The sequence below is a fragment of the Aphis gossypii genome, chromosome X (genome assembly GCF_020184175.1).
Source record: "Aphis gossypii isolate Hap1 chromosome X, ASM2018417v2, whole genome shotgun sequence".
Classification (NCBI taxonomy): Eukaryota; Metazoa; Arthropoda; class Insecta; order Hemiptera; family Aphididae; genus Aphis; species Aphis gossypii.
In genome coordinates this window covers 49,430,499-49,453,224 of record NC_065533.1, presented here as the reverse complement: position 1 = coordinate 49,453,224, position 22,726 = coordinate 49,430,499, and the positions used below count along the sequence as shown (strand labels likewise).

The window sequence follows — 22,726 nt, the reverse complement described above, 5'->3', positions numbered from 1 at the left end:
GTTGGGGGCGGAAAAAATTCGAGTTATCGAAAAGTCGATTTACAGAAAATATATTATATATTATACTGTAAGACATTCCTTTGAGTTGTCTCGAAAATTCGACTAATAGAGGTTCGAGTTGTCGAGGTTTCAATTTGTACATCGTTTTCGGCTAAAACGTTCCGACTTGCTGCAAACTGTTGACGCGTTCGTTTTCCATGCATATATATACTACGCTCAATCGATCAATATTTTACACGTTTTAATATTACTGCACTTCAATACCGGTATGATAATAATTGTATGTTATTATATTATCATTAAATATAATATAACAAGTTTTTAAAAAAAGAACGATTTTATTTATCACGGAGTATTATAGATGTATAACATTGTATTATTATACTTCGTATAACCTACTCACATATACTGTGATGAGTAGGTACTTGCAGTACTTACATCATACAACATATAAATATATAATAGATTATAGTTTCAAAACGTCGGGGTGTATCTTGCGACTTGCAATAAAAAGAAAAACCCCTACAACAGTGTTCCGTTTGACACACAACCATCCACATGCCCGCCTTACCGATGTACATAATATATTATGTTCATCGTGTTATTATATTATATATCACATAATCGTGTCTTATCCATTATAGACGTATATACCTGCAGGTTAACATGTGATATATGTCCTTATGATAATATACATGTATAACAATATCGTTTAGTCGTGATAAATAACGGTCTGTTGATAATCCTGTCGTCAAGTTGTACTGCCTCGTTAGATTTCATATATCATATACCTAATAATATTTATAATTGCATTATACTAATAACTGTAGGAAGGAAGTAAAAACAAATGAAAAACACGTTATTATAATAATATTATAATATTATGAAATCTATATATCATGTATCTGCAATTTTCATGATATTGTGCTCCAGCTGGTTATTAGTTCAATCTATATTTAGTTTATAGTTATCATTGATAACTATGATGTATTATGCACTGATAAAAAAAATAAACGATTTCTAGACATCTTATAATATTAAATAGGTATAGTTCAGCTGGTTTCAGCTGGGTCGACCAGCTGTTATTTTTTCTATTTTTTTTATTTTTATTTTATCTTATTGTATAAACTTACAATAAGAATTGCGTGTAGCATATTAGTACAAAGTGCCTATCATAATTTAACGGAGTTGGTTTAGGAGACAAAAAAGACCGCCCATAGCTCGAGTGAAAATGGGGAAAGCGGATTTCCACTGCAAAATTAATGGATTGTAGAAATGGGTGGCAACCAGCTGCACCCTCCCACTTTGTATATATCTATAATATTCTATATACAATATACATATATATGTTATGAATCTCTACGGACAAATCACGTTTTCGCGATAAAACATCGTACTTACATACACCCCCAAACAATATTTAAATAAATTTAAATATTTCGAAACGTATGTATTTATTTGTTTATCGTTTATACGTACATAAATAGTTGCAGTTTTCATGTGTGGACGTGTTCATGCACTGTTTTTTTTTTTATAAATAATGATACTTGTATTATAGTGAAACGGATATCGTCGTTTGTATTATTGAGGTTTATTGTAGAAAATAAAAATAGATATAATTCATACGCCATTCGTAAATTCATTATGTAAAATCCATTAGATGGAAATTTAAATTTTTTTATAGACACTGTTGATATTATATTTTTACAATATTTTGTATACTATATATCTGTTTAGATATACCGTTTGTGAGAAATCTGATAAAAAAATGTCCTAATTTCGTGAGTTTATTTTGATTTTATATTGAATTAATTATTATAACAATATATTTATGACGTCTGATACGATGAGCAGCTCCTGTGAGTGAAAGTTAAACGAAAAAGATCGTTTTCCACTTGTATACACTATATACCTACTAAACGTAGACACACTCTGTGTATAGGTACTATTTTTTAATATAGTATAATAGGTGTACCTTCAATAACCAACCGACAATCGATAGCACGCGGACATCGATGACGAAGGAAAATTCAAAATTCAAAAAATCAAACGACGTCGATCGATTCCAAGACACGTCATCGTCTCTGTATGCGCTCATCATATACACTTGTAATAGAAAACATGCTCGCGAGCGTTGTACAAAGACTAATAAAACTCTCGATTTCGTCATGCGGTTCGTTCAAGACGCGTTCAGCTACGAACGTCCGTTAAGGCGTTGTTCCGTGTCCTATTCTTTAGCATTATAAATTATAATATTATATATTATATCGCGTATTGTTATCCGATATGCTCATTATGACGACGTCGATGGACGATGACGATAAGTACGCGGACTTTAACCGTGGAAAGAGCTGCCGCACTCTACATAAGTCTTATACTGGAAATTCCTCGTGAACGCCCGTGGTCACCATACACTTTTCTCGACTTAGCTCGTCTCCTCTAAACCAGCGTGGGCGTGTGCTGCGGGTATTACGCGGATTAGGTATCCTCGGTAATAATATAACGATAATAACATCGTTTGATGTCGTACCTACGTGCGATCACTATAGCGCCACGTGCTGTGGCCGTATCGATAACAATACTATACAGGTCGTTCAGCAGCTATGATCCTGCCTTTGACTTTGACTATTACACTATGTACGTCGAATAAAGTATCCCCGCCGCGCAGGTCACGACGACCGCTCGTTTGTGGCTTGCGGTCCTATACGACGTCTTTTAAACGTATTATACAATACGTCATCGTATTTAAAGGCGTATTTCGCTACGATACGTGTTTTGGCGCAAAATAAAAACACCGATCAATCGTCAAAACATTCCTACCTTATACCTATCACTGTAGACCGTAATCGCCTATAACACCATCATCATCATCATATTATTGTTATGCGCCTATACCTTGTGACCGCGGAGTGCACGGTGCATGTGCATGTGCACTGTCGCCGACGCGTCCGGATCAAAGCCGAGACGCTTTTGCGCTCGTGCGCTTGTCGACGGGCCGAATCGTTGCGGGAATCGCGCGAGTCCGACGGATTTATAATAGTAACGCGTGTGCGCGCCTGACGGACTTTGCCGCGGCGGCCTCGCGTCGTACGTAAGCCGATTTATTTGCGCGCAGATTATTCGCGCGCGTGCGCGTGTGCGCGCCGCCATACGTGCGCGCGTAATAAATCCGGCACACGGCCACCGCCGCAGAAGACAACACATCGGACGCGAAAATTATCGCCAGATAAAAACGAGTTCTCGATCGGTCGGCAGCGCTCGCGCGAGATCCTTTCGTTTTATTTATTATACTTAATTTTTTCCTCTTTTTCCATTTCGTCGTCGTCGTCGTCGTTTGTTTTATTTTTTTTTTTGTTGTTCCCCTCCATCGAGCTGCACGTCGTTCGTACTCGCAGTAACGTAGGTACGTTTGCCTCTTCCAGGCCCTGTCTTGACGCGAGAGCACGCATAATAAACTATTCTATATACTTATTATTATTATTATTATATCGTACAATAATAATATGTCGTATGCATACAGGGCGATTCATCGACCAAATGCTCACTCTCGTTTTTTTTTTTTAATTTAACGACGGTTAATTATTATTATTCTAATTCTATATTTCTTACAATTTTTCAATATATTACCTGTTATAATGACCTGCATATTTTCAAATTTCCGAGATTTTTTTTTTTTTTTTGTATTTTTATTAGGACCGTCTTGTGGCTATATAAACTCTTCTAATACAATAACCAAACTCCTAATTTAAATAATTTTTTTGAAAACGATGATGTATAACTAAGTACACCTCGTTTAAAATTATATTTTTGGTTAGAACAAAACAAAAGTGTTGACGAAAATTATATCCACTAAATAATTTACAGTGTAAAAAAAATTATAGTTCTCGTTTGAAAAACAGAAGTTTGTGTATCGTCAACACACTTCTTTGGTGGCATAACAAAATCTAAAATAGTTGAAAATATCGTTTTTAAGTATACTTAAAAATTGAAAAACACAATATTTTAATTGAATTTATCATTAAGAAAAAAGGGGATGAGCTTGCTCGGTGAGTCACTCTGTATGTTATATACTGCACATGTGTACCGTATGCGTGTCGTCGTCGTCGGCTGACTTAAATTTATACGTACTACCTTAGCGCACGAGTAAATATAGTGTGTGGTATACATATACATGTATACCTTATAAAGGTATTTAGTAAATATATATTATGTATATCGTATATGAGTTTGACTTGTGCGCGTGTATATAATATATATTATTATAATAATAAATAAATTACGATTAATAAAAAAAAAAGGAACAAAACCAAATCGTATAGTTTATGTATTATATAACTTACACATATATGATATATATAAGCACCTACATAATAAATTATGTATATAATGTATACATAAGTATATGATAATATATATGTGTAAGGCAAATACAATTAATAAACGATTTCGACCGACTTGCATACTATATTATTATAATAATATATGGATGGTATAGTATATCCAAGTGCGTCAGCAAAAATTGTTTAAGGGAGCAAATAACTTTCCATTGTACACAATGTATTTTATATTTTTTAAATAATTCGATTTTTTTTTTCAAAAAATGTACGTATATGCATTACGGTGGGGACATTTTGTAATGATTTGTGAGTCGTTTTCGATCACGACTCCTGGCTGTTGCTGTGGTGTGTACAATATGAGCGCGAGTTTTTTTTTTTTATTAATTTCGGGTATATATTATAAAATGCGAACAATATTTACCTATACTACCTATTCCAAAAGACGTTGCTTTATTATCATTTTCGTTATTCACATCTGTAGTATGCGACGCTTAAAATTTATTATTGAGCTTATTATTGAGTGGTGGATGATAAGGTCTGATCCCCACTTCGACCTCTTTTCTCCATTTTTATACCCTGCAGTTTTACCTATATAGCTTATTGAAACGGTATCTACGGTAACGATTATTGTCACGGCATTGAACACACACAACTACAGTTTACCACATGCGAAGTATTATAATATGCGATTTAACATAATTTTCAGTAAAAAACATACATAGAAATTCATATATTTTTGTCACAAATTCTCATGTATATAGCTTTTATAATTTCCCAAAAACTTATACTTATCGTAGACATTCAAAACTCAGATCAATTAAAAGACTGTTTACGTCTATGAAACCTTATATTATATATAAAATGTGATAATAAAATTAATTTACCCGTCTACCTATTATAAAATGCTACCCATAGAGAATCAATATTTAATACTACAGTCTACAAAAGTGTATTTCAGTTTTTGTGTTGTACAGGTGGATTTACAATATGAACTACTATTTATTGGAAAACTATATTAATTGACTAATCAAATACAACTATGAGAATAGTATTTAACATGAACACTTTGTTCTGAAAATAAAAATGTTGTATTTAGTGTAATGATATGCGCCTAATGGCAAATTTATTACTTACTAAACTCTTACAGTTTTTTTTTTTAAATTAGTATGTAGTTCAAAAATAATATTATTGAAATATATTCAATATAGTCATTACAGCGGAGTATCTGTTATTTACAGAGAGAATATTGTTTCGGCATTATTTCTGCAGTGACCACAAACCACATATACCTACCTACCTGTATATTGTACGAAAAAGAATTTTGTAGGTGCATCAGCTGTGTAATAACTTTTAAAATTTTGCTTTATATATAACTAGTAAAAAAAAACAACGTGTCCAGTGTCCACTGGTATTACCGTGGTAGGTATTCGGTGTCACTTCTCATATACGGATACTTTTTTAAAAATCAGTCACTTCCAAATAGCTAGCAGTTTTTTTTTGTTTTTAGACCTGTAAAATGTTCACTATTTTTCTAAATATAAGTAAACCTTCAAATACGGAAAAGTCTAAGTAACGGTTGAAAAAAAATTTTCCCAACGATTGGTAATGAGACAAAAAGAAAATGTGTAGGATAATGAATAAAATACACGAGTGACTGCTGCAGTCTTCATGTATATATGTTTCTACTGTTTCTAGTCATCAATTTAAACGGAATACACGGAACTTTCCACAGTGCAAATTGAATACCCCGCCCTGAATAACGTAAAAAATTTCATTGACGTGGAGAGTGTCCGCTGTTTAAAAGTTTAAAAAATAACGTGAAAACTTTGCAGTTTGATGGCCGGCTGTTTTGGAGAAGGCGAAATCGCTATATAGTTTGCAGAGTAAAGTTAATAATATGATCTATCTACTTATGTAAATCTCGCACTTATGCGTATCCCGCCGCAAACTCGTGCCCAACCATATAATATTTTAGACTAATTTGTATAACTTATCATATTATACGAGCGTGCTACAAAGCGTGATAAACATATATTATTATGATAATGTATATGAGTGCTGTATGACACAATTGTATTATTATTATTATGTACATGAACGACATTTTCGCCACGGAGATGATGATATGTATAAACTGCGTCTCTCTCGCTCCATCGTGTGCACGAGTGTTACAAATCCTGCAGGGCACGTCGTATTATTATCGCATGTATATATGTATAAAGGTACTCGGGCGTAAGTGCAACGGGAATAGGGCGATGTCCTCCCGGGGACTCGCGTAAAGTCCCGTACATTATATATTATTATTGTAGTCGTCGTCGTCGTGGTCGTAGTCGGTGACGACCAGCGAGAGGAGATCGTACATAATATTTACTAGAGCGCGACCGGGAGCTGAGTGAGAATATATAGCGCGAACGGAGAAACGCGACACCGGACGACGAAAAACTATACGAGCAAGACGAGCACGGCAACTATACTATATAGCTAATATACGCCGTTCTATAGCACTGCACTGTATATATATATATATATATATATAGTACGCGTATTTATTATTATTATTATATTCAGTGCGTGTCTGAGGCGTAGGGGAGTGACGGGCTAATGACGCAGGGGAAGCGTTTCCAATCGAATTAACGTCAACTCTGCCGACCGCATACATATTATACATATATATATATATATATATATATACAGCCCACCCCACGCGAGAGTGAAAACCGCGACGACGACTCCTCCTCGCCAGCGCCGGTTCGCACACCCTTTCGTCGTACTATTATCATAACGCCGCCCCTTGCGGCGGTGGTGTGTACGCGCGACAATAATAACAATATTACTGTACGATTTACTTAACATCAACACGCTGTGGCACATAATATGTAGGTTCGTGTACATAGAAAGTGCGGCGAATAATTACCGTTGTCGTTCAGTCACCGACGTGATGTGTATATTTTAATCGTGTAAGTATTAACGCCGGCCCGTGTTGTTGTACAGCGACGACACCTCCCCTAACGGGCGCACCGACGAATTAGGGACGAAATTTCACCGTCGGAATTTAGAGTCCGCGGGGACGCTCGAACAGGACGTTTGGCCAGCGGGACTGGATGAGGGGCCTGCTAAAATGCTCTCCTTAAAATCCGGTCCTGACGCGAATAATTGTACTAGAATTTTAAACCGGGTCCTGGGAACGCGCACTCGAGTCATGACGAGTTCAAATATTTTATTCGCGTGTACGTAATATACTGCGAACGGGATAAAACTTTAAGTCCTCGAGGTTAGACACTATATTGTGTTGTCTCTGATGTACGGCCACCGTTGGTCGTATTGACAATATTTACATAGTGCAGCTCATAGTATAAAACCTGTACCAACATTATCGAATATCGATCATGATTTTTACCGTCAAAATTAAAGTTATCGTCGTATTTTATGTAAACATAAAAACATTGCCCTGTCACGAATGGCTACCGCGCTTCAGAGCTGTCTGTGTATACATAAATGGTACCATATAACTTGGCTAACTGATAGTTTTTTTTGTAATATCTGCGAATCGTGATTATTTTAAATAATAGTTATAGAGGGAAGGAATTCGATTATAATATGCGAAATACCGGTAGTGTATTAAGTTACTTATATACACCTATGCATCGGATGAGACGAGTGAATTATCGCTATATCGTATAGCAGTTATTAATAATCATTACGCGTTTTATTGCGATTTAATCTTTGTCGATTGCCGCTAATATATTTCGTTTGAAAAGAATTTGAAACCCGTCGATTTTCGGCGGTAATCGCTTTAAAAATATACTTATGTGGTCATCCGACAACTCTCGACGGTCGGAGATTAACGAAATAACATTATGGCCTGCAATGATGTAATATATATAATTACATTACGTTAAATTTTATTATTATTATTATTATGCAACATAACACAACCACGGTGATGCAGTTACCGCGGTTATCGTCGACGTCTCGTCGCGCATTACAATAACGCACCATGCAAACGAGTAACACGCCACTATTGTACGTATATTGCACATAATGTCATTTAAAGTTATGACACAATGACAATAGTCACTATATACGGCCGAGCGGAATTCGAGGGCAAGGGCGAATCGTTTATTAATAATATCATATAGTATTGCCAAATACGTCGTGAGATCGTATACAAAATGAGTTATGTACAGTAAACCATAGGTTATGGTTCATCGCACTCGTCTATAATCCGAGAAATGTATAATATAACAATTAATTATAATATAATATAAACGTGATTTTTATTAGACATTTCTGTTGATATACAAACCCACTGCAGGAACAAGTGAAAAGTGCGTACCTTAAACTTGTGTTGACACTAATTTTGGACGGGCTTGAGAAATTTTTATTTTTTTTTAATTCTCAATTCGTCGACCACGAACGTATTATACTAATAAAATATTTTTTTTCATCAATCCAAGAATTATCTTTTAGAATAATGCAGCCCGACGGCAGGCATTATTTCGCCCTTTATCGCATGCGTATAACTTAATTCGTTGTCAAAGCTCGAAACAAATCTTCGAAAAACCATCGTATGATTTCCCGTTCGATTACGAAATATACACCTTAAAATGACATCCAAATAATACTGTCAAATTCCGGGTGTTGCGAAATAATGTATTATTTGCATACATCTCGAGACAACAATGCGTATACCTAAGCTATCCTAAGCTATCGATAATGTTGTTGTGTTAACGCCATCAGCTCTGCAGTGTTTAACGTCGGCTATCGGTCGAATAACGAAAAATAAACATTATCTCAAGCCTCCGTACCTAATAGAATAATGTTTAGCAAAAACAGTGTGCTTAATCGACAATAACAATAATATTATATTAAAGTGCTGTACACTGTTGCTATATTATTATGTATACATACAGCATTGGCGCTTTACTAATAATTTATATTAGCAGCTGCACATTTCCGATCTGCGATACCGCATATAGCTGGACCGTTCGACCGGACTGCTAAAAATATATAATACACAGACAAATGTTTACCTCTAAACGAATTTTTTTTTTCGTAGTTTTACGTCGCACACGCCGTATGATTTAATTTTCATTATTTTATCATATATATACACGGGTATACAATATCTCACAGATGGTTTAACGGTCGTAAAATCATTAAAAATACCTACGAAAGAAATAAAACAAACAAACGTGATACTCATACGCAGTGATATCTCAAGTGCTGAAGTATAGGCACCTGTAATAGCTGGTCGCAAAACGCGGACGTGCGTTGTTCGTCATTAGGTCGTATACCGATTGGCAATTACCACCTGCATGTACAAGATTTAAGAACCGCACGAAAAAATTAAAACAATGAATGGTTTTGAGTCCACGAATAAAAAAACTGGTTTTCATAATTTTTTTTTCCCCGACATTGTCCACCATACTCTATATATAATATGGCCAACAATATTATTATTATATATATATATTGATAATGAATATGCATACACCGTGTACCTACGTTGCACACCTTATAATGACCGGTTATTGCGTGCACATACAAAATAATATATCCGATATACCTGTGCGTGTGTACGGTCGTGTGCAGACAATACCGTTTTTTACCAGCTCCGAGTTGGTATGTTCGGTCGATATCCGAGACTAAAAAATTTCGCGAGTATTTTTTTTATTTTTTGAATTCATTACATAATATTAATATATAGACCACGCGTATGACCATCACTATCGAATAAAACGTTGCATTATATAACACGTAATGTCAATAGGAGGGCATCTTAGTCGATTACCCTTTGGAGTTTTTTTAGTTTTTATACATAGCCCCTAATTCAGATAAATTACAAGATATGTACGTTTTGGTTGTAATATATTGTATATCATACATGTATTAATACTATACATTGACTACTACGAGTAGTATATTAATAGCAGTTTAGTTTTATTTTTCGATTTTTTCGGCATATTTAATTATTATAATTATTTCATTGTGAAACTAATTAACTTGCTAATCGCTATAATATATTCATGTAATATTATGTGAAAACATTTAAATTTAAAGTAAAAATGAATTTTTTTATCACTATATAATTAAATTAATGATATAGCTTAACATAAAATGAATTGTAAATTTATAACAATATAAGCTGCACAATTAAAAATATAATTATGTACAACATTTTGAAAAAAAACACAATCCCTTGTGAACGAGCTTCTTGATAAATTCACGTACATAATATTGTACTATAGTATTATTAAAGAATATTAAGCGTTATGGTACTTAATGTAATATTTTAACGTGTATACATTTTCCGATGTTAAAAATGTTGCTCCCTCCCTCAATCAGTCAATAAATAGGTATCCAAAAAAGGTTACGGCATAACTTAAAATAATTTATATTATAATAATTGTTTAAGACACGTCTTACATATATTTGTTGCATGCATGCCGCATTGACTTGCATTTAATCAGCGTCATTTTAATATTTTGTTTGTTTTTTCCTCTTTTCGCAGTATGTCCGGCAGCCGGAGTCCAACGGGAATGGGTGACGGATGCGAGAAAATGGTCGGTGGCCCTCCGTCCAACTTAGACTCTAGCTCGTCCGAATCTATTGACGGCGACAACATGAAGTCGCACATACACATGCTGCACAAACCCAGCGCGATATCGTTCGGGCACTCTATGATCACAAGCCAGGTAAAAATCGCATGACATAATAATTATAAAAATGTATTTATAATACGATATAAAACGTATTATCTAATTATAATATATGTATATACTCTGTATATTACATTTCGTGTTTGTGCTATGCATAATATAATATTGAGCTTTAGAAAAATTTACCCCAGAAAACCAATAACTAACAATAGAACTTGTTATAATATATTCCATAACATTTTAATGATTTATAAATTCAACAGTTAGTTTGCCATACTATACTATTAAATAGTCTCAATTATTTTTAAATAATTAAATAATATTAAATATAATGATTTAAATGAATGTCTAAAAAGTAAAATACAAAAATAAAAATACATTTTTAGTTATTCAGATTTCGAATAATACTGTATTACCAAGTGTACATTTGTATACATTCCAAACCCAACATGGTAACATAATATATCCATAAGTGTTAATTTTTAAACACTAAAATACCCGTTTTAGTGAATATACATTTCAATAAATTGCATTTTATTATCCGATTATTGATAAAGATTGTGACTTTTGAATCGTTTGAGTTAACTTAAAACAGTTCAATAAATTTTGTATTTTATATATTGTTGGATGCCTACATTAGTAATACATTTATTTTATCTATAGACTATATTATATAGTTGCTTATTTGAAAAGATAAAAAAAAAATGTTTAATTAAAGTTTCCAGAAATATAATGTATTTATTAAAAATCCTAATTTATTCGGTAACTCATTAAATTATAATCATTTAAAATTACAACAAAACGTAATCAATCATTCGAAAAATTCTAGGTATTTTTCTAGGTGAAATTTTCTATGAGTTTTTTTTTCTTTAAACTTTTTTTTCCCGCGATTCGCTATAATGTTATATTCTGCAGCGCGCGATTATTTTTCGTAATTTTTTCAAATGGGTAAAAATATTATAATTATACCTATATACGGCGGAAAATCTTGTCTCACGCCGTGACGGCCACGATAAAAAAAAAAACAACACACTCGTCCACGCGTTTAATGTTTATAATAATAATATGGCAGGTATATAATTATTTCGCAGTATAAATTTTGTTATGTTAATGATCGCTATGTAAATATTCCAAATGACACAAACACCAGCCGCGCCGTGTCGAATCGGCGTAAAAATAAAATATGATTAAAACAATAATGCGCGATGACGGTGCCGATGGTAAAATAAAAAGAAAACGATCGTGACCGGAAACCGCGATGTGTTGGACGCTGCGCAGCTGTTTCCTTTTTGGCAAAATACGTACTGATCAGTTTGAACGATTGCCAATTATTCACAAATCGGCCGCGCGTGGCCTACAATACAACACTCGCGCGGGCAATACGATGATGATAACGATGATAATATAATTATTATTATAACGATATAATAAAATAATGATTATATTATTATGTTTTATTATTCGACGGCGAACAATCAAAACCCGGCGCGGCGTATATGATAAGTATATAAGTACTCGTAGTTGGCCCCGCGTACGTTTCCGGAGCAGCCGACGCGAATATAGTTTCACGATAGCAATCTATTTGTACGTACGACCCTGTATAGCTCGCTATAATGGAAACCGAATGGGAAAACGAATTTCCGAAGAAAACTGTGCTCTCCCGTATAGTAATTATTATTATATGATATTATAATATGCACGCAAAGTACAAACACGAACGTTTTACGGTTGTTATACAGTTCACGTGTATAATTATTATTATTATAATTCATAAAGATCGAGTTTTGCTATTAGCAAGCTAATAACCGTTCGATCGAATATGACTCGACTCCGAAACTCTTACACGCACGTCGACTATATCTGACATCATAACTACATCATCAATCTAAATAGTTAGTCGTCAGTTGTTCTTAGGTCGTCCTCATGATTACCACCAGATTTTCAGTGTTTCTGATATTACCTACCTATTATTATAAACTATACAAAAGTGAGCGTTTTCAAAAGAAATATTTTTTTCATATTTTTAACTCGACTACATAATTAGTTAATATTTAATTAACTCAATTACTTTAATTAATCAACGTTTCAACTAATTTAATTGTCTGTTGAAATAACTTAATAAGTTAAGAATTAAAAATAGTCTTGACATTTTTAGTTTTAATTGTTTTGTACATATTAATTATTGTACGCTCACTCGTACATGATTTTAAATAAAAATAATTTATTGTGCTATATTAACAGTAATAATACCACAGATATGTATGTTATATTTGTCATTAAAATAATATTATGTCATAAAGATAGACATAAAATAAATAGGTACTCTTTATATATTATGATATCTATTCATACTTTACGTACCTACCTACGTTATTATATAAAAAGATAGGTTAACTTTTTTTAAAACAAAAATTAAATAAATATTTGTTTTTCATTTTACCTATTAACTTTTTACTTATTGATCTTCAGTTTACTAACTTTACATAAATTGAATTGGTTATTTTCTTACCTACCCAGTGAACTTATGACTTGTTTGTTACTAGGTACTTGCAACTTGTGTTAAATGTATACAGACAATCATATATAAACATCTTGTCGATTGTGTAGTTCTATATTTAAAATTAATTAAACATTTAAATGTATCCCTGCTGGAAAGTATGCGCGTATAAAATCAAGCCAAAAGTTTAGTACATTTATCTGTCGTCTAGTCTAGTGTAATCTTTATTAAAGGTCAATTCGATTTCGAAAGAGTTTTGCTATAAATGTGCCCCAGGGTATAATATAAATGTATATAATATTGTTATTGTGGGTAAGTGCCGTCGTTGTACGAAACATATCTTTGGCTTTCATTCAGTATTAATCCCCAATCAAACAACTCACTAGTTAAATTTTTTTCCGGAATAGGTGCAACATTACAAGATTGTAGTAGTGTCTGCCAACTTATTTCAATCTTGGTTGAAATACTTTTCAATAAATAGCAATTATTATACAATACGTATATTTGAACAATAATATTATAATAAAATATATAATATTTTTCAAATACTTTTCAATATTTTTTTCATAAATTACTACTTGAAATAATAAAATAAATCATTCTAATAGTGTAGGTACTTCTAAAATTATATTTTTAACAGATTTTCTCAAATAATAATTTCAATCAAATGTAGATTTTTACTAATAGTAACTTACGAGTATTAAGGGTATTTTTTGTGCTTTTAAATTATTTAATAATTTTTTAATTATTTGTAATAATTAATTGTATTAATTTAGCGTATATATTTGACGTATTTGTTCCAAATGATAATATTACTCTGGTATTAAATAGTACAATATACAACAAATAACTATAAAAATAGGCATTTATAAATTTAAAATATAATATAGCCTCTAAAAGTTTTAATCGGATTGAATGTAATAAATCACCTGGGTGAAATAACAAAATTAGGTGTTTAAAGTCAAAGTTTTCTCCACTTGGAAAAGTTTTCATCTGTTAAACATATCTTTTATTCTATCTTCTCATTTTATTCACTTTTCATTCTACTCCTCCTTTGAACAAATTGTGTAATAAAGAATATTTAAAATTTAAAAAAAAAAAAAAGGTATTTTAAGGCATTTCTGCGATAAAGTTTCGAGGACAACACACGTTGCATACGGCCCAAAAAAGTTTGTCATTGACCAGTGGCGCAGCCAACGGGTATAATACTTAATAGGCCCGGGACTACCGATGTTTTGCTTAAAAATAACTTTTTTAAGCATTTTTCAACGATTGTACCGCGCTCAACATAGGCGAAAATTACTTGTGTTTACAGTATTCTGGCATATGAAAATTTAATATTGATACAATACCATATTATTATTATTATTATTATCATTACTATCGTTTTAATACATAATATGCATAGCGCACTGAATCGCGCTAATTACCTTGGCAGTTATTAACGTCTCAGTAGTTCGCCATTTTATTTTACAACCATACAGTTGAGAACTCAAATCTGTTTTATAGATTCTCATAATTAGGTCACAGATTTTTATGTAGGTAAATATAACATTTTATTGAATCCAGATTTCTTAATTCTGCAAAGTACCTGCACATATTATTAGCATGTTTTGTAAGACCCTATAAATAAAATAAAAAGTATTCATTGTTACATATTATTTTCGAATACTTTGAAACAAATGCGTTTACTTAAATATTTTACCAATAAGTACATACCTACCTAATTATATATACTTAATATTTTTATACTTGCCTGCAATTCACAGGCGTATTGAAAAATTTTAGTCTATATGACACTGATATAATATGTGTTCAATCCATAATAGAAAACGCAGTAATAAATAGGATGAAATTGGTTTTAAATTGTTTTCAATATCATCATACCTGTATTACACATTATATTACTCTAGTAGACCTAGTTTGTTCATTGGTATTTTTAATCAGTACTTTTCTTTTTTTATGTGATTGAAATATCAAAAATGAATGTTGAATAAAAACTTTTTGTTAAATATTTTACGATTATTATAACATATTTGATAAAATTATAGTACCTATATAAACTATAAACATTTAATTATTTTGACTCATTTAAAACATAAAAATCTTTGGCCTGCACTGACGATTTATGAAATCGAAATGAGTATAACTATATTTTTTTTTGTTTTTCGTGTGAATGTGATACACCAAATTCATCTAAAAAAAAAGGATTTTAAACCAAAATTCAAAATAACGTGCCTACAAAATTGAATTATTTTTTTTGACTTTTAAGACATACAATATACCGAGTAATTAAAAAGATCACAGGCACAATTTAAAGTCTTATAAGGGAGTCTCTCAATACAAGTTAATCGCAAAATATTATAAATACAAAAAAATAGATAAAAATAAAAACTACTCATCCAATCTGATACAAAATCGTATAAATACCTACTATAGAATAAACATCACGTAACTATATTATATAGCTAACTCCGGATAGCAATGAAAAGTGTACTGAATTCACTATGTAGCCCTATAAGTTACAATTAAAAACAATTAATATGACATATTATTATTTTTTCAATTGCTTGAACAGCAGTCGATAAATAACCCGCAAAATACAATGTAACTAAACGAAAATTATGCGTAATCGACTGATTATAATAATATTTAACATTTTTCGTGTTCGCTATCGTTTCAGGACCATTTGTCCAGTCACGAGATGATGTTCGGAGGCGGAGGCGACCTCAAGTCGTCGATGTCCGGCGTCGGGGGCGTCGGCGCGGGCGGCATGTCCATGATGGCAAACTCGGCGGCCGCGGCCGCGGCGTACCACCACCAGACACAGCTGATCGGCGGCGGCGGCGGCGGCATAGGAGGCGGTGGCGGCGGCGGAGGCATCGTCGGCGGATTCGGTTCGCCCATCGGGAGTCGCCCGCTGATCGCCACCGGTGTCGGCGGCGTCGGAGTCGGCAACGGCGACCACCACAGTCACTTGCAGCAGATCGCCGCCGGCCATCCTGCCGATCCTTCGCTACTGCACGACTATCATTCCTTATGACAGTGGGTGTCTGGCTACAACGGTGGCCAGCAATGATGTCGTATATGATTAATATCATATCGTATACATCACGAGAGACGACGGAGACGCATCACTCGCACCCGCACGCCGATCGCACCCACACGGCACCCACACGCGCAGCGTCGGTCTACTATGAACGCACACCGCTCGGCGGGGCTCGCGACACAGAGAATTCCGCTCGAAATCCATCAGTGCGGCGGGGTAACAGAAATATAATCCTTTACTCGATTCGCACGGTGGCGAGCGAGTTCGCACTTTTCGTTTGCACGCGCGATTTCAATATAGTTTTAAAATAAAATATTCATATTGTACGACGTTATTATCGTTTCTCGACGGACGACGACGAGGAAAAAGAAAAACCGTCGACAAATGATGATATACTCGACTGGCCTCACTGGTCGTGCCGCCGCGTGTGGGTTCGTATGTCGTCGGCATCAAAACGTCTTCGGCACAAAAGACGCACCACTTAATATAACATATACCTAACACATATTATATACATTAAACTTTATATTATACGCATAGGTAGTACGATATTAAAATAATATTATTTGTATAGCGCGAGTGTAGAATATTGTTATGTAAAATAATACGACTGAGGTACAGTGTACGCAGTACAGTGTGTGTGATGTATATAGGTAATAGTACACATAATAATATACAATAAAGTGTTGTGTGGGTGGGGTGGGTCGGGGACTACTGCAGTGCACACGACTATTATAAAAAGTAATAAAAAGTTATAATTAATAGCATTTATATGCGGTCCACCCTGGAAAAATCGACTTTCTGCCATGGCGAGCTGTTCGACTCTAACCGAAAATAATAATAATAATAATAATAAAAATATGCAATATTACCATAATGTAATACGTCTGCAGCGACGGACGTCTATAATAAACAACCCACGCGGGTAGGTTACTCGATAAAAACCATATTTTACTCGTGAACGACCGCTAATCGCGTTAATTGATTATTTTCCATGTAGTGTATAGTGATGAGGTAACGACGGTCCCTATATAATATTGTTATTAAATTTATAAATTTATTATAGAGGGTCACTATATTATTATTATGCCGGTTTGCATGAAAAATGTATTGCTTTAATGGTTCGATAAAATTTAATACTCTCTAATCGCAGTCCAGTTAATCATATGTTTTAGGGACTATATTATTAGCTCACTATAGTGATTCATTATTATAGACGTGTGGCAATTGTTCACCCATCAAGTCAGTCGGTTTTCCGAGCATCTCGACGTTTTTAATGTAATGTACACATATAGATATATATATGATCTTTATTGTATTCATCACAACCCCGGTTTACAAAAAATAAAAATAAAAAATAAATACTATTTGTCCGCTACCGTAAGTCCACTCCTGCCCCGTAAATCCGAAGTGTACCTACTGCGCCGTGCAAATGTATTATGTAGTATTGTAATACATTCAATTAATATGCGACCCATTTGCGCTTCGTTTTGTAAATATTATTATTATGTGTTTGCTATCCATTAAAATATGTTCTAATTATAAAATGCAAGGCGGAACAGAAATACCTGACAGATGTCAGTATTAACTAACCATGTAATAATTTTCATTATAATATATATATATATTTTGGAATTAATTATTATGATTAATGCTAATTATATATAACATAATTATTTATATTAATATAATGATATTTTAATACAATTTATTTCGTAGTTAATTAAAATTAAATTTGTCAGTTATTTCTGTTACCACTTGTGGTATATATATATAATACATACCTAGTATTCATATAGTCACTATTCGTTGTTAATATAGTCATACATGTACGGTTATAGTTCACATTTATACAATTTGTATAATATATGGTTTACACTTATAGAATATGTGTATAATTATAGGTACGCATAAAAAGCGATTTACATTTTTATGCCTTGCAAAAAGAACATCAAGTCAATTTTCCAATATTATGTACTCGTATTATGTATTTCCTAGTTTGTACATCATTTTTCAAAAGTTATGTAAACCTATATTAAAGCTTTATAGTTTATTATGTTCGACTTTTTTACATCGAGTTTTTTTTTTTACAACCCCTATTGTAATTCACGAGTAGATCACATCTTAGTGCTTGTATCATACTAAATTCCCTAGAACAAAACGTTTTAGTTATTCCCCCCCCTTTTTTTTACTTTTTCATAAGAACAGACACTATATTCTTAATTTTGAACACATATTCTTTTAACAAATCAAACCGTATTATTTATATATAATTAATATTATTGTATTAGATACTATTTTTTTTAAATTATCATAATGTGTACATTAAACTTTAAAAAGATGATAAGACAAACGGGATTAAAATAGTTCTAACGATTTTTCAAACAAAAGAAATACTGCATTATATACAGTTCATTTTATATGTACATATTATTATGTATGATAATAATTTGTTTGCCAAACCATTTTTTTTTCCATTTTGAGTTTTCGAAACCTAACTTCTAACCTACAATAACAGAAAGTTATTAAATCAAACGGTATATTTTGTTCGTCGCGTTTAAAAAACAAAAAATTATACGCTGTGGTAATACGCTATAATCTGCCACAGCAGTCGTTCGTCGGGATTTGCCGAAAATTACCTGCAAAGCAAATCGGATGTATTAAAAATTAAAATAATAATATGAATAAAAAAACCTTCTTTTCGACATTTCGTATACGATGTCATCGTCGTGACCGTTCCGTCTAGACTAGATCGAGCGCAGCAAACTGGTTATTCCGTACAACTGTGATTTCGTCAATGAGATTTAAAACTATTCGAAAATGGCATCAAAAAACCAGTACCGGAACGTTACAAGCAAAAGATTTAATAATACATGAATAAATGGCGTATTTTCACCGTCGTTTAGTATTGTTCTGCGCAGCCGTCATAATTTGTGTTTCTACGTTTCATTTTTTTTTCCCCGTCCGTTCCGCGCTAAATCCTTGGTGACAATTAGCGCGCAGGATATTCGGTATCATATATTACAGCAAACATGTTTACAGAAACACAACCTCCCAAGGACAACTACACGTTTTCTGTAACAGTGTACTGAATAATATAATATTAATACATATATTATTGGTGTATAGTAGGTACACCGTGTTAAAATTAATAATTTTTAATCACTTATCGACTTGTCACTCTCCTCGGTATACCTCCGCGATCATATTATATTTTTTATCTCAGCTATAAAACGAATGTGTTTTCATTAAACACGTTGGTACGTTTTTGTTTCCAACGTCTTGAACAAAACACGAGAGTTTTACTAAGCATACTATTAACGATTCTAACATTACAAAAAAATTGTACGCAAAACCGGTGACCAGTCGATTCATAGAACTCCATTAATAAATTATTTCAGTTATACTATATTATTATAATCACTTGTCGTTCAATCTTTTACGGCTTGTGGACTAAAAAAAACCCAAAACAGAAAACGCTGTTTTTCGTTGTGAGCTAAGACGTAAGTCTCAGAACCCACGGGCCCTCCCATACATTTTTACTAGCCCATAAGATTTGAAATAATAACACTTTTATACAGTAGTTAAAATAATTAAATATACGACTGCATGATGCACAAAACATGAAATGACGGGGAACGTCTTTCTTTTTGTCTCGTTATTCGTACACCGAGTATGAAATGATTATATTCCTAATAAATTATAATAGTTATCATATAATAATAGTCGCCGCGGTCGTACTTCTTAAAGCCTTTATTGCACAGATCAAAAGTCATAAGGGGCGAATTGATGAAATTGTTTTGCCTTAAATTATAAAGTTTATTACGATTTCAGTGCAAATCTATTATTGCGATAAATAAATTTAAAAGTTAAAAGTCAATAGTTTTATATACAGCAATACAATAGATAATAATGATATTGAGTCGAACCTTTAAGTACCTAGCTCTCCTCACAAAGCTTAAGCGAGAGTGTAACACAATGAGTATACGCTTTCGTTTGGTCATCAAGTTATCTGGCCATTTATTATTTGCCGTGGTACTTAAACTTACGAATAATATATTATTCTATCTATCCGAAACGCGACTGTAGACTTAACACCAATATGACATATACACACACACACACACACACACACACAAATATGTGGCTAATAAAAACTTGTGTAGGTATACCTACAGCGACGATCAGCACTGATCCGAGTGATGTAGGTATAATATTATAGATAATCCGTGACGTGACATTTGAAAATATATATTTACTTAAACTGCAGTTCTACAGTTCCTATATATATATATATATACATTATTATATTCACACATTATGTTTTATATAAATATTATTATAAAATATTTTAAAACAAAAAAAAAACGTATTCTTACACTCTAAGTGAATAATATAATATTATTATCATTTCAACGCACACGAAAATCTTTTGACGTTTTCTTCTACTCTTTGTATAATATATCGTAATTTGTATTACACGTTTTTATAATAATGTAATAACTTTATTTGTCGACGTCGATTTCGGAAAATTATTATTATTATCATTATATTTTATACGCTTATAACGCGTATATGTACTATTATTAAATATATATTATTTCTATACGTCTGTGATTCTATATATTTTTTTAAGTTATTAAAACGTTCGCTATCTGTATTATATTATTATTAATTATTACTTAACTGTATATTATTATTATTATTATTATTAATATAAAAATTATAGTTGCTGATTACGTACCACATTTTAGATGATAAAATTAAATCTTTACATTATATTATTATTTTATCGTATATATACTTTGTAAATATTATTAGCTAAAACCAAAGTGTTATGTGGTAGAACATCACTGTTTTCTATATATATTATTATTATTATTACTATTGTGACAGTAATCTCTTGATTGTAAATGTATGAAATGGTGTTTTAATATTTATTATGTTGATTTTAAAAATAAAAAAATGAATAAAAGAAACAAAAACATATTACGTTATACGGCTTTTCATTGAAATTATCTTTTACTATTCTCTTCTGCTCGTGTAAAACTTATATTATACCATCATATACATAATATATTGATCGTCCGATCGTATAATGTAATTCGTCTTTTGTATCCTGTTCCTGCCACCGATCGTGCACAGACTTTCGGCTATATACATGAATATTATGTGGCCATATTGTAGGTGCACATATACTCGTGAAGTCACTCATTGCAGATTTGAAGCGAGAAACAGATGCCTAACACCTACGGCATTATTGTCACTAAGTCTCTCGGTCCCGCAACGGCCCCGTCGAAAAGACGAAATCCTTATGATATTGTCATTATTATAATCGACCACGAAACACGACGACCGATCCGTCAACCGAATATAATCATATATGTACTTACACGCACTAATCCTCGTGATGTCCTCGTCTTGTATTCGGTCTTTTGTTCTGTGCGACCATAACGTCGCGCGGCAAGTTGTGTCAAAAAAAAAAAAAAAAAAAATTCTATATATATTTAATAAAGTAAAAACAGACGAAGTCTAATAAGCGAAGACCATTCATTACGGTAGAGGTGAAAAAACTAGTTTTTTCCCCTCTAAATAGAAGCCTCTTAACTTGTTTTCGTCCGCTCCGATGTAGTCGACGATAAACGAGCTTCGTGGGCGATCGTTGGCATCCCTTGTGTGAATATGGTAACATGAGAAGTTCCGGACGACATGATGTAATCCGTTTTATTGTATCTCACCAGAGGGTCTTTATTATTATTACTATTATTATTAGTAGTAGTTGTAGTGTACACTTTTTTTTACATTTTTTTTTTTTTCATAGTGTTATTATATTGTTATTATTACTACTATTATAGATTATAGATAAAAGAAAAAAATAACTTTATTTAACTGAACCGCAAAAATTATGCAAACAAACTGCAACCGGAAATCGTACTGACAGTGATGTAAGTCGTTGGACGTTACATGTTTTTTCGTACGTTTTTAGACTCGTTGTTTGCACATACATTCGACTTTATGAGCTTATAACTTTACAGCATATGTAAATAATTACCCGGCAGTTGCAACAAACTGAATGTTATTAAATGGTACATAATAATTTAAGGTCATATACTCAATCGATAATATTATATATTATATTTTATCGTTAACGTATTAATAATGTATGCGTTTAAAATCAAAT

The 22,726-nt window shown here is 32.7% G+C and overlaps 1 protein-coding gene across 1 annotated transcript in view; it reads left to right on the top strand.

Annotated features, from left to right (window-relative positions):
- Positions 1 to 20,651, top strand: part of LOC114130636 (homeobox protein six1-like) — a 47,830-nt gene extending 27,179 nt beyond the window's left edge. The window contains exons 2-3 of the mRNA XM_050205870.1: positions 10,852 to 11,035; positions 16,180 to 20,651. Coding sequence (XP_050061827.1) covers positions 10,852 to 11,035; positions 16,180 to 16,539 — 544 coding nt within the window. The 3' untranslated portion in view covers positions 16,540 to 20,651. The remainder of the gene's footprint in view (positions 1 to 10,851; positions 11,036 to 16,179) is intronic.
- The last annotated feature ends 2,075 nt before the right edge of the window (positions 20,652 to 22,726 follow it).